The 13,684-nt window shown below is 45.8% G+C and overlaps 1 protein-coding gene across 3 annotated transcripts in view; it reads right to left on the minus strand.

The window, feature by feature from the left end:
• The window catches only part of SRRD (SRR1 domain containing), a 646,159-nt gene that overhangs the window by 52,633 nt on the left and 579,842 nt on the right, over positions 1-13,684 (minus strand). For 2 of the 3 annotated variants that reach the window (XM_069619374.1, XM_069619376.1), the window contains one exon: positions 3,077-3,122. In XM_069619374.1, coding sequence (XP_069475475.1) covers positions 3,077-3,122 — 46 coding nt within the window. Of the gene's footprint in view, positions 1-3,066; positions 3,123-13,684 lie in introns of all 3 variants that reach the window. The other variant, XM_069619375.1, reaches the window with a different exon arrangement.

Consider the following 13,684-nt stretch of genomic DNA (forward strand, 5'->3'; position numbering starts at 1 on the left):
ACAATCTTCGCCCTGGAGTGGTGCTGAAATTCACTGACAATGGGTTCCCACTGTCGGCAAATGGAGAAAAGAGCACACGGGTGCCTTTGGAACAAAAATGGAACCCTTTTCTGTCGAAAAATATTTAAAAAACGTAGAAGCTCTGAAGATGGTTGCCGGAGGAGGGGCGAAGGGAGGGGACTGTCATTGGATGGGAGCAGTGTGACCCAGAGGACAGTGATTGGTTCAAAGGAGAAGTACAGCGTGTAAGTGAAACTGAAACTGTTTTTCTTTTACCGAAGATTCCAATTCTTATGACGGGGGAATAGTCATGAGCATGTGAATCCATGCCAGATCCCATGCTGGAGAACAAGAGAAAGTGGAAGCTGGTAGCCTGTGCCTAGGGCCATGAGGACCCAATGTTTGCTCAAAATGTTCTTCCACAAGTCTAAGAATGTTGGCACTCTGGCCCCCACTGGCGCGCTTTGGACCTAGGCTAAAACATAATTTGATTTGTTTTGGATCTGTAGTTTGGTTGCTCCGATTAAAGAATCTCTTTGAATATGCGCAAGACGGTGTCCTTCTGGGTGCAGTCGGTGACCTGTCTGCATGATTGCACTTTTCATGGAAGCCTTGAAAACCCTCCTGTATTTCTGGAGGAAAGGACTGCCTCTGCTGTGATGAGACTCATGCTTTTACTGGAGGTTTTGACAATGACAATGATTTCAATTTTTGGGAACACATTTTCTTATTTAGCATCAGTGTAAGGGCTGAAGAGTTCCATCCCATTAAAAGAAAGGTCCAGGATTCGATACTGGACATCAGATTGGATGGCAGCCCTGAGTAGGGCTTATCTGCCTAAAGCTGCCCCCATTCCTATCCCACGGGCACAGATGGTATGTGGCCATGAAAACATCAAAAGCCACCTGTCTAGCATCTGACATCACTGAGTGAAATCATGCTTGATACTTCAGGAACAAGACTGAATCATAATCACTTAACTCCCTCCAAAGTTTAAAATCGCTAAAGCCAAAGCTGCCTTGGAGTTTGTTGGCGGAAGCTTGGAGGGGAATAATGATAAAACTGCATACAAGATTCAGTCTTCTCGCGTAAGGGTCCCTGGAGTTGTGGATGAAGATGCTGATGAGCCCTTTTGAAACACTGTGGCAGCTGCCATGTTTGTTGAAAGGGCTGGAGGATGCCCTGCCATGCATATCTTTGCTCAAGGAAGTGGGAGATAACAGATGTCCACTTTTTTTTTAGAAACTGCTTGTACTGCTGCCACATTTTTTAAGCTTTCCTAACCACATCAAATAACAGATGGATTCCAGACTGGTCTGGTCTTTTTAGTGACTGTTGAAATAATGCCAGGGTCTGATTTGGGGACTGGGGGCCTCTGGAGCAGAACTTTCTATATATTCTTTAAACCTGTTCCCCCTCTCATGAACCGCTTTTGCCAACATCAGAATTTTATCAGAATCATATCCTTTAGTGTCTGGGTCAGACAGCAAATTGTGTCATCCGTAGGGCCAGGAGGCAAGTGTGGGGGCAGAGGCCATGGCTTCTACTGAAAGCATTGCTGGTGAAGTAAGTGACAGAGGTCCTTCCGGGGTCATCTCTGGTTTTGAGTGCTGAGGAGTATTTAATGTGATTATGTGGCTATTATGTGGGTCTAGAACTAGCAAATCCTGCATAAGGCCCATATTGACTCACAGACTCATACGCATTAACTCCTGAAACCCATCAAAGAAATGATCTTCTCTTGCCGAGTGATCATGAACATGCCCACTGGAAGTCCCTGGAGTGCCTCTTGGCACCCTATTACTAGGTGGCATCCCAGGAATTGAGCAGAGTATTCCTTTACACCAAGGGACCTCTATACCTACAATGAAAAAGGTTGAACCCCGATAGAATGCAGGGGAGCTGGTCAAACCAAAGTGTCTGTCACCCTTGTTGGAACAAGGGACTTGTCGCTTGGTGATTGACTGAATTACGAACTAGACACCATCAGCAACGCAGAAGGGTGTTCCAAATTTTCCTGTGCCTAGGGCACAGAGTTGGAGACTGTAGGCAAAGTACACTCTGTAGAATGTTGGGTGTACCAGGTCTACCAGGCCCATAGGCCTCAAAGAACCTTCAGGTGAAAACCCACTTAGCAACACAACGGGTGGGCCTGAGGATATGCCCAAGTATGAGGCAAATCGCCCTGATGGGACAGGCTCCCAGTACGCAAAAGCCAAAGCCCCTTTGTACTGAGGGAGGGCGCCAGGCCCTGTTGGGCCCTGGGTGCAAGCATCAGACAAAGTCTCCTCAAAGGCCTTCGGATTGCCACCAGTGTTGTTATTCTAAACGGGGCTAGGTCCCACTGTTACCCTCCTAACCAGGAAGGGAATTGCCTTTTTTGGGGTGCCTTGGAAAAAAGGGATTTACTTATCTTCCTTGAAAGCATGAAGTTCCTGGGGTCTTCAGGGGGAGCGCTCTTGAAGATCTCCTACCACCTCCTTCACACAACACTTCAGTCACTTGCTGAAAGCGCACCACAAAGTGTGCAGGCATTCCAACAATGAAGTAGGCACAAATGATCAAGACACAGAGTGTGGGTCTGCTGCAGAGAATGACCTGCAACACCCCATGCACACTGACAACCCCAATTTACCCGCTATTCCTGGGAGAGAACCGGAGCAGAGCAGGAAAACAAATTTATAAATTAACAGTACCATGGGGAAATTGTGAAAACAAAAAGATGAGCTGCGCCAGGCTGCTGATCCCTATATCGCGGGGAAAAGAACCTATATCGCGGGGAAAAGGACTGAGTCATTGGTGTACCACATCCCAACACACATGCTTAACTTTGCGTGAAATGTCTTAAAGGGGAAGCGAGCGCACACTTTGCTACTAAAGGCTTCAGTCCCTTCCACACCAAGCCCAGTGGAGGAAAGGTGACAGGACATTGGACTCTTATGGTTTAGTGTGCCAGGCTCATCACTAGATATCAAATTGGGATCATGCATTGAATGGCATGGAATGTATTAAGCACAGAAATAGAAGATTCTTGTAACATGCATTTGCATCTTATCTTTTTAATACCTGTATGTACCTTTGATATATAAGCATAATCTCTTAGGAATATTCTGGACGGCAATCTAAAAAGAAATCAGAAGACACATTGAATTAACTGGCAAGGATGAAAAGGATGTTACACAGAGATTAAGTCACATCTGTACATCACAATTCCTGCACACTACACACAAAATAATACAACCTGAATTACAAAGAATCTGCACTGAAAGAAATTGCAGAGGATGCATGTTTTTAATTCATGATTCTATGAAATGTGCAGGTTGCCTTAATCATAAAAATGACAGTTTTAAATCGCTGAAGCCAAAGCTGCCTTGACGTTCGTTGGCGGAAGCTTGGAGGGGAATTAAGATACAACTGCTTACAAGATGCAGTCTTCTCGCGTAAGGGTGGAGTTGTGGATGAAGATGCTAATGAGCCCTTTTGAAACATTGTGGCAGCTGCCATGTTTGTTGAAACTGATCATTTCTTGGAGGGCTCTGCACCAGTGTTAAATGATGTGTTAGAAAGTTGGGGTGAGCGTACACCTTCTTATGCGCCAGTTTATATCAATATCATTTATATGAGATCAAAGGTTCCTCGTAAGAAAAAATTCCAGTATTGCTTTGTTGTGAAAGATTCTTTAGTTTGTACTTTTGTAGCCCTTGGTGGATGACATGTGTTTCGGCAACCAAGCTTTGCCTTTTTCAAATCCGGGCCATTCAGTAGTTTCGTACCAGGTGCGTGGATAAATGCACAATGCCATAATGCATAATTCTATGGGCTCAATCCCACCTCATAATTATCCGTCTCCCTAAATAATGTGTTGTCTGGCCCACCTGTCCAGCATACACTTGACCCTAATAACTTGACTGAGTCTAAGTACCTATGAGTGAGTTAGTAGATCATTTGACTTTGACTGGCCCTTTAAGGGCCCAGCATCGTGAAATGCAGAAAAAAATAAACGCATTTCTATGCCCCATTGACAGATGGTTGTTGACCCAGTTGCATTTCTATCTATGCTGTCTTGGTTTAAAAGAATTGATTCATCTATGTACTGAGCCACCACCACGCCATGCTCTCTAAACACCTTGCAATGTCATTCTTTCTGCTCCTTAATACTGCACTAAAATAAGGTTTTGGGCAACAGTTTTAAACACAATCCAAAGTATATAGCCCAAAGAATGAAATGCAATGGATATTTCTTACTTACTTACTGCTCTTCACTTATTTCACTTTCTGCAACCCCTCCCCAATGAATCAAGCGCTCACAATAGCGCAGAAGAGGAATGGCAGGTGAGTGCTTTTCCAAGGCCATAGCTTGGAAATACATTATGTAAGGAAAAAGCAGCTTAAATCCAGCACTTGAAAGAATTTGTCACCCCCTCTTACTACCCCCCCAAATCCCCGCTTCCTAGGAACCCATCTCCCCTCCTCTGCATGCTCCAGCCCGGTCCCTGATAGGCTGATCAGCTGTGGTCACGTGATTCAGAAGACCACAAACCAGAACCTCTCAGAGCAGCCTTGCCTGGGAAGCTGGAGAAGGGCAGAGGTTAAGGGCGTCTCTTGTTTGCCGATGCATCAGCCCTGCAACACCCTCCACCCAGATCCATTGGATCACCCACAATAAGATAAGGGATGGCGCTATGAATAATAATTTGCCAGAGTGTTTGTTTGCTAAACTCAGATAGTTTGCAGCTGTAATACGTTGTCACTCCTGAAGTTACTTACCAACTGTTAACGTTCTTTCGACTGGATGTTCCTCCAATGTATTCCACATCTTTGACATGTAATGTCCACAGCTGTGCTGCTTTGGAAATTTTTCTGCAGATCGCGTTCTGCGTCTATGGCGTCGTGTCGATGTCCCTCTACGGCCTCATCGGATGTTATAAGTAGGATGCACGGCACCCGTAGCCTCAGTTCATGTTTTTTCCCTCCACAACGTGTGCCATAACCGCACACCAAGCCTCCATGACAGCACATAGCCTTGTGGGAACGTAAGCTGCAATAGCATGGGAAATTCTTCAGAGGAGCAGGCTGGTAGGGCGATGTGGAATACGTTGGAGGAACATATAGTCGAAAGAACGTTACCAGTTGGTAAGTAAATCCAATGTGATGAGCCCTCACCTTGGGAGGACTTCCCCAAGAATGTGTCCAACACAGCTCGATGTACTGGAGCTATTGGGAAGGTGTCATGTGCGACTTCTTGAAATTGAGGGAGAAGCCCAGCTTGTGCAGGGAGTGGCAGGTGGGGCTGAGATGATCCAAGGCCTGTTTGGGAGAACGTGCTCGGATCAGCCAGTCGTACAGGTAGGGGTTGACGTAAACCCCCCCTCTCCTGAGATACGCTGCCACCACCACCATGAGCTTGGTGACGACCCATGGCCGGAGGTTAACCCAAATGGCAGCACCCGAAACTGAAAGTGCCAGCTGGCAACGGCGAACCTCAGGTATTTTCTGTGCTTTAATGGATCGGCACATGAAAATAAGCATCCTGTAGGTCCAATGACACCAACCAATTCTGAAGTTGAAGGGCCTAAAGGACCTGAGAAAGAGTGACCATCTAGAACTTGTCCTTCCTGAGGAACTTGTTCAAGCGACACAGTCATCTGTCTTTCTTGGGAATCGAAAAATATGGGGAATACCAGCCCTTGTTCCTCTCCGCCACAGGCACTAGTTCTGTAGCGCCTATCTCTAGCAGGGTCAAGATTTCCTGCACAAGGAGCGGATCTGGAATATTCAAAGAGTTTCCCGGTGGATTGTCGTGAGACCGATTTCGGAAGCATAGGCAGTAGCCGTGGGCTATTGTTCCAGAACCCACGCATCTGAAGTAATGGCTTGCCACTCCTCGAGATATCTTCTCCCAACCGGCGTTCAATGAGACCTGGCCTTATAGCTGTTTATGAGCGGCTGTGGCAGCGCCTTAAGGCAAAGAGGTAGCTGCTTGAGTGGCTTTGGCACCTCGTCCCCGTCCACCGCGAAGACCCTTACGGTGTCCCCTTTGACTGGCCACTCCTCTCACTCTACCAAACAAGGAGTAGTAACAAAAGGAACCCCTCCACTGCTGTTCCCCCAGGATGAAAAGGCGGAAGTTGACGCACAGATGCGCCCCAAAGATTTAGCAGCTGCTTTGGAGGTCTGCAACCTCTCAAAGCACTCATCAGCCTTGCTGCCAAACAAATGAGAGCCGTCAGGCCTACAGGTCCGGTGCAAATCCCGATTTCCACAACCACGCAAACCTGCGTATCACGCTGTTCGCAGCCATGGACCGGATGACACTGTCTGCCGTGTCCAACCCAGACTGAAAGGATTCACACATGGCATCCTTGCCATGCTGCACAATAGTAAGGAACCCATCCCGTTCTTCCCCTCGGGAATATGCTCAGCCACCAGAGAGATACAATTTCACAGTGTGTGCGAAAATTTGGCCAAGGCACAGGTGGAGTTGGCCGATTTAAGGGCCATACTCCGAGCCGAAAATATCTCGCGTGCCCATCCATCAAATCGCTTGTCGTCCCTATCTGGAGGGATGGTAGGGTATGCCGCCTGCCTCGAGGTGGCCGTGGCTGCCTGAACCACCAAACTCTCAGGAATGGGGTGAGTGGACAGGTAGTTGGGGTCGTTACAGGATGGGTGGGATTTCTTAGTCAATGACCTGTTGACCGCCGGAAGAGATTCCGGGTGTTCCAAGCAGCAGCCACCCTTTACTGTAATTCCATGTGAAAGGCAACACTGGGTCAGTGGACAGACCCTGATCTAAAATTCAGTCAGGTCATCCTGATCGAATTCAACTGGAGGGCCGGACCACCCCAGGTACTCTGTAACCCTCGACATCAACCTCCTATAGGAGGACTCAGCATGAGCCCCAGGCTCTGGCCTGCCAAACTCCATCTCAGAAAATGTGTCCAGGCCACTGGCATCATGTAAAGCCTGACGCAGAGCCTCCAATTCACTGTCCTCAGAGAAAACCATGTCAGGAGCTTCAGGAGCTGGGTCAAGGTGAGTGGGCACAGACTATTTTATGAAGAGATATTCAAATGATGATGAATGGGGTGCAAACCCGCTGTAAAGGTGCCTCTGTGGAATAGCACTACAACTGAAACTGAGAGAAAAAGACCTTGGCTGTGAAGCCAGCGGTGCGGGCTGCACTCCCTAATACCACAGCAATGTGGTGTACATTCAATTTGTTGTTATTCAAAAGCATTAATTATCTGACAAACACATAGATTGTCTAAAGTGATATTTTATTCTTGATAAGCGATATCTTGTTGCTTCAGTTTACTGTACTCTCTGATACAGATGCATTCAGGACCTAAAAATGGTTATTATTATGGCCAATGCATTTTGGATAAAATATCCTTCATCAGGGCCAGCTTATTGTGACATGCATCTGTTTTTAGATCTCTAATACACAAAGCAGTCATTATATTTGCATATTAGTATACCCCAAAAAATTCAATAATTCAAAAAATAGGAAGATAATACCCCACCAATTTCAATAATTTCAATTGAGAGTAAACATAGTGTGAACAAGAGAAGCCATCCGATGCAGTAATTTCCATTGAAAATCAACATAGTGTCAACAAAAATAGCAATCCATTGCAATGCATTTCATTACATTCCATGCTGTAAAATGATCCATACATACGTCAAATACATGTTCGGTGATCGGAGGTCAGATGAATAAAGTCGTGAGAAGTAAAAGAACAAAAGAGGAACAGAAAGGACAAATATAAGCAAATGTCATTCCGAATAATGTGTTTGTTTCATTAGGATATTCTGAAAGTGTCCAGTATTACAAATGCAGAATAACTGACCTATCAGTACTTTCATCAGCGTTTGCTCTAAAAAATAATAATGAGACCAGTAGTCAGTGTATTGCTTGCTAGTTACTGGTCAGAGCGCATCATGGTGCGCGTTAGCTCAAAAATATATAAATGGCGTTACAGTCTTGTAATTTCTTACCCATGATGTCACAGTCAGAATGGCAGTGTCCTTCAGGAACAACGATCGTAAAAAAACAGATTTTGCGTTGCCCTAAAATGCAATTTAGGATGAATACTAACATAATGTTCATAGAGAATATCTTACTGATGCCTGGGTCAGCTGGCTTCACTTACCTCCTAACTTCTGTGTGCAAGCTAATTCGGGACTCTGCGTGTATGTGCGGTGCTACGTCATTCTGTTTTGTTATGCTGTTGGTAGCCATGGTAACCACGCACGGACGTGCGTCCGGCACCCATCTTGGAATGATGTATTTTTTTGAATACGCTTAAAAGAAAGCTACACTTGTAACATGTAGCGATTCTGACCTGTCAGTATGCTCCAAAACTTCTGTTCAGTAGGTTGGATATTAGTATATTTCAATCATGTATATTCAAAAACGGTGCCGCTGCATTCATGCTGACACTGCGTTGTGTGGACACTATACCACATTATTTGACTTTCTGCACTATGGGAGCACGTTATCCCCCTTACTGCATCGCAGGGGGAGCATGTTACTAAACAAGACGAAAAAGTAAATAAATAATAATACAACTTTATGAAATTATAATGTGATAGGAGAAATGTAAACAACTGATCTAAATGGATATTCATTTAGGAAAGGTCTAAGCCATAGACAGCACCAAGAAAAAGGAAGCAGAAAGGAAAAGAAAGGGTAGCCTAGAACTTCAACCAGATCTATATGCAGTTTAATAAGTATACTGCGAAATCAATATGTGAAGCGTGAAATAAGATACAAAGAAAAACTAAAACTGATAAACACAAAAAAATAAAGAAAAGACAAAAATAATCAGTATGATTTTTGTGAACTGGATCTGATCATTTGTGGTCTGACATCTTTTTGTTTTAGCTTGATGACTGTGTCTACCCATGTGGTATTTCTTCTGCTCAGAAAGAACACGATCCACATTGTGGTCTTAGATGCTGGAATATTACAAAAAACAGCTCAAGTCTAGCTCTTCATTCATCCCACCGGGATGAAGAGCATCCAATCTATTGATCCAAAATGCTTCTTGCTGTGCTCTTATCTTTTTTATGTCTCTGTTGTGTCCTTTGGTGGATATCACTTCCAGAACCTGAAGGCGCACTTGTGTGATAAGAGTGCCCATTCTCTTTGAAATGTCTTACCACTGCCGATGTCTGGTTGTCCTTTCTAATACACGACTTATGCTTGTTGAGACATACTCGTATCTTCCTTGATGTCTCGCCCACATATAATTTCCCACAAGGGCACTTTATTGTGTAAACCAAGTTCTCGGGTAGACAGGTAGCATGATGTTTCAACTATCTTTTCTCTCCTGTTCTGGGATGTAGTACTATGTTGCCTTTGATAACATTATTACAATTCCCGCAACTCATGCAGGGGATTGTTCCTGGATGTTTATCCGGAATTCTGTTTGTAGATTTTCTTTGTGTGTTAACTAGTAGGTTGCGTAAACTGCTGATTTTTTGGTATGCAAACACCGGTGGCTGTGGGAATAAGTCTTTAATCCTTTCATCGCTATTCAAAATTTTCCATCTATTTTTGATTGTGTCTTTTATTTGCCTGCTTTGGATGTGTAACGCTCACCTGATTCCCACGGAGGCGCAGGTCTGGCTTCGAGTGCTGATGCTTCTTCAATGGTGAAGCGCAGGACTCTGAAGATGGACAGGAAGGGCCCCTCTACTCTGGCTTCTCCGGCTCGCAGGAATATTCCCCTGTGCGTGAAAAGGGAGTATTACCTACTGACTGAGTTATGCTCAAGCCTCCCACTCTCTTCCAACCCTCCACGATACCCTTCCACGATTCCCCGTGAAGTCTCACCTTAGGGTCAGGAAGGATGAGCTCTCCATCCTGCTTCTGATGCAGGGGCGCGTTGAAACCCAGTTACTTCACTGGATTGAGGAGAGTTCAGGTAAGCTTGACTATTCAGGTAAGGCTCTGTAAAAGTTCTGTTGCAAGTTCAAAAGTCCAAGCTTAATAATAATGTTCATTCTCTTTTTCCCCTTAGGGGCCGGGGTTCGGAATGCCGGAGATATGGCGCCGACCCGAAGTGAAACGTGCAGTTCCAGTAAATGACAGGTGAGTTCTGGATGAGCGCTCGGGTAATGTCTTTGCATTCGCTCATTCAATGTCTTTGTCTTTTTTCCCCATAGGGGCCGGAGTCCGGATGCCTGGAAGCGGCAAGACCCGAAATGAAATGGGAATGACCCAACAGGTAAGACTTAGAAGGAAACTGAGCTTTTCCTATGCCCTTCCTTCTCTCACCTTGTTCTTGTCTTTTTCTCTCTAGGCTCTGGGAAGTGGCTGTGGATCCGGATGATCGCTGCTGAAGATGGTGGCGTCCAGGAAAGGTGAGAGAAATGCAGCGCTGCAGCGATCGTAGCGAAATGCTTTTAAAATGATGTTTTCCTTTTCAGGATCGTCGGTGTGAAGTCTCTGTGGTGCTGATTTAGCAGGTAAGGTCTTTTGTCTCCCTTTGCAGGTGACCCAGGATACTGACAGGCGTGGCTGAGGTCCAGATGCAGGAGCTGACACGGTGAGCGTCCAGCTGCGAGAAGCAGAACAACGCGAAGCGTGAGTTGCTGATCGGGTGTGGTTTAAATAGCTTTGGAAGAAGTGTGTATCCTTCCTCCGATCAGGTATGTATCCTTCCCCGACCACACCCGGGTGGAAAGTAGTCCCACAGGTAAAGTAGTTCCATTCAGGCCTCAAGAGGGCCTGGATGTTGCAGCATGGTCTGCATCAGGTAAGTGCACATTAAAACACTTGAACACATGTCCAGCTTTATGAGCCTGGCGCCTAAGGCGCCAGGACAGAGGTCCAACATGAGCCTGGCGCCTAAGGCGCCAGGACTGCGTCCAAAGGGCCCCAGCTTGGGCCCGCTGGCACTCCCCTGGGGGAAATGATGCTTGCCTCTGGGGTTGCTGGGATGGACCTGGCTCCTTGGAGGTAGGCATCATGACAGTACCCCCCCTCAAGGCCCCTCCCAAGGTTCTTCCCTCCGGGGGTTTTGGCTTGTTCGGAAATCTCTGGTGAAACCTTTGTACTAATCGAGGTGCGTGGACATGGTTACTAGGCTCCCACGATCTCCCCTGAGGTCCATATGCCTTCCAGTCAACAAGATAGAAAAGTTTCGACTTTACCACCTTGGAGTCTAAAATGTCTTTAACTTCGAATTCTAATTCCCCTTCAATTTGAACTGGATCTGGAGGCTTGGACAATCGGGTTCCAGGTTGTACGGGCTTCAAAAGTGATGCATGAAAAACTGGATGAATACGCATGTTGGACGGTAGATCCAGTTTAAAGGCCACTGGGTTGATTATAGCCTTGATGGGATAAGATCCTATGAATCTGGGATTGAAGGTTCGCGGGCCCTTGAGGGATAAATGTTTAGTTGCTAGCCATACCTGGTCTCCTACTTAGTAAGGAGGAGTTTTACTTCGGTGCAAATCAGCGTTTTCTTTATACTTTTTCTTGGCTTGCTGTAAATGAGTTGCAGCTTCCTTGAAGGCTCGGGTTATTGTGGAATGCAGATGATTTACTGCGGGCATTTTCAGAGTCAGAGGTGGATCTAGGTCAGAGGTCCGAGGATGGTGACCATACAAAGTATAAAAGGGGGTTTGTCCGGTTCCAGAATGCACTGAATTGTTGTATGCATATTCTGAGATCCAAAGGATGTCTTTCCAATTTAACTCAGATTGGTGTAACATGCACCGAAGATATTGCTCGAGAGTCTGATTGGTTCTCTCGGTTTGTCCGTCGGTCTGGGGGTGGTGGCTGGTGGATAACCGCACATCTATTTGTGCTAGTTGGCAACACTTCTTCCAAAAATGGGAGATAAATGGACTTCCACGATCCGAGACTAATATGGAAGGGAAACCATGTATGCAAACTATATTCTCCAGGAATTCCTTGGCCAAGGTGGAAGCAGAAGGCAAACCCTTTAAAGGGATAAAGTGGGCCATTTTGGTGAATAGGTCCACAATTACAAGGATTGTGTTGTAACCAGCAGAAGGTGGCAGGTCGGTTATAAAGTCCATTGACAGGGTGTGCCATGGTGCCGGTGGAATATCCAAGGGTTGAAGTAGGCATGCTGGCCTTTTCTTTTGAGCCTTGTTTTGGGCGCAAATTCCGCAAGACAGAACAAAAGACTATGTCTTTTCTCCAAGAAGGCCACCAGAAGTGACGTTTGATTTTTTCCTCCGTTTTAACGATACCAGGGTGTCCTTCCATTAAAGATTCATGATGATGGGCAATAACAAGTTCTTGCAATTCTTTACTTGGCAGAAACAACCGCTCCTGGAAGTAGGGTAAGTCATCCTTAACGGTGTAATGAGGACCCTTCTGACTCCATTCCAGTAAGGTTGAAGGGTCTAGAAGTTGTTTTACTTGCGTTTGGATGTCTTCAATAGTTTGCAATGAAGTTAAGCCTAAGATTCTTTGCTCAGGTATGATGGGCACAGGTTCTAAGCTCGAATTAGGTTCTTCCATGCCAATCCGGGATAAGACGTCCGCTTTTCCATTCTTGCAGCCAGGGCGATAGGTAATAAAATCAAATTCCGCAAAGAATAGAGCCCATCGGAGTTGTCGTGAAGATTGAGCTTTGGCCGTCTTTAAATACTGTAAGTTTCTGTGGTCCGTAATTACGGTAATGGTATGTCTTGCCCCGAGGAGGTAGTGACGCCAAGCCTTGAAAGCAGATTTGATGGCCAGTAACTCTTTATCGGTAATTGCGTAGTTGATTTCAGGAGGAGAACATTTTCTGGACCAAAAGGCCACTGGGTGTAGTTGGTTAGTTTTTGGGTCTCTTTGCGACAGGACAGCTCCCATGGCCGAACTGGATGCATCGGTTTCCACTATGTACGGGAGATCTGGGTGCGGGTGTTTCAATACAGGTGCTGAGGTCAATTTGATTTTCAGGTCCTGGATGGCTTGTTCGGCCTCAAGAGTCCATTCGAAGCGTTTGTTTTTCTTTAGGAGAGCGGTGATGGGTTGGACTGTTCGGGAAAATTCCGGGATGAATCTTCCATAGAAATTGGCAAAGCCGAGCATGCTCTGAGTTCCCTTCACTGAGCTAGGAGATGGCCATTTGAGGATGGCGTCCACCTTTCGCGAGTCCATTCGGACTCCTTGAGGTGTCAGGATGAATCCGAGAAACTCAACTTCTGTGGTATGAAAAACGCATTTTTCGAGTTTTGCAAATAGTCTGTGCTGGTGCAATTTCTCAAGAACTGCCCTAACATGTTTTCTGTGATCAGATTCTGAAGAAGAGTACACCAGGATGTCGTCAATGTAAACAATGACACAGACTTCGATAAGTTCCCGAAGAACATCATTCATAAAGTACTGAAAGGCGGCAGGTGCATTGCACAACCCGAAGGGCATCACCTGATATTCGAAGAGCCCAAATTTGGTGCGGAATGCAGTCTTCCATTCGTCGCCTTCTTTTATGCGCACCAGGTGATAAGCTCCTCGGAGATCTAACTTGGTGTACACACAAGCGTCTTTCACCTGGTCGATAAGCTCAGGCATCAAGGGCAGAGGATAACGATTCTTAATCGTTATTTGATTTAAGGCGCGATAGTCTATACACGTTCTAAGGTCGCCTTCCTTTTTCGGCACGAAGAACAGAGCTGAAGAGACAGGAGACTTGGACGGGCG

Source organism: Ambystoma mexicanum, chromosome 10 (assembly GCF_040938575.1).
Source record: "Ambystoma mexicanum isolate Mex_15411 chromosome 10, UKY_AmexF1_1, whole genome shotgun sequence".
NCBI lineage: Eukaryota > Metazoa > Chordata > Amphibia > Caudata > Ambystomatidae > Ambystoma > Ambystoma mexicanum.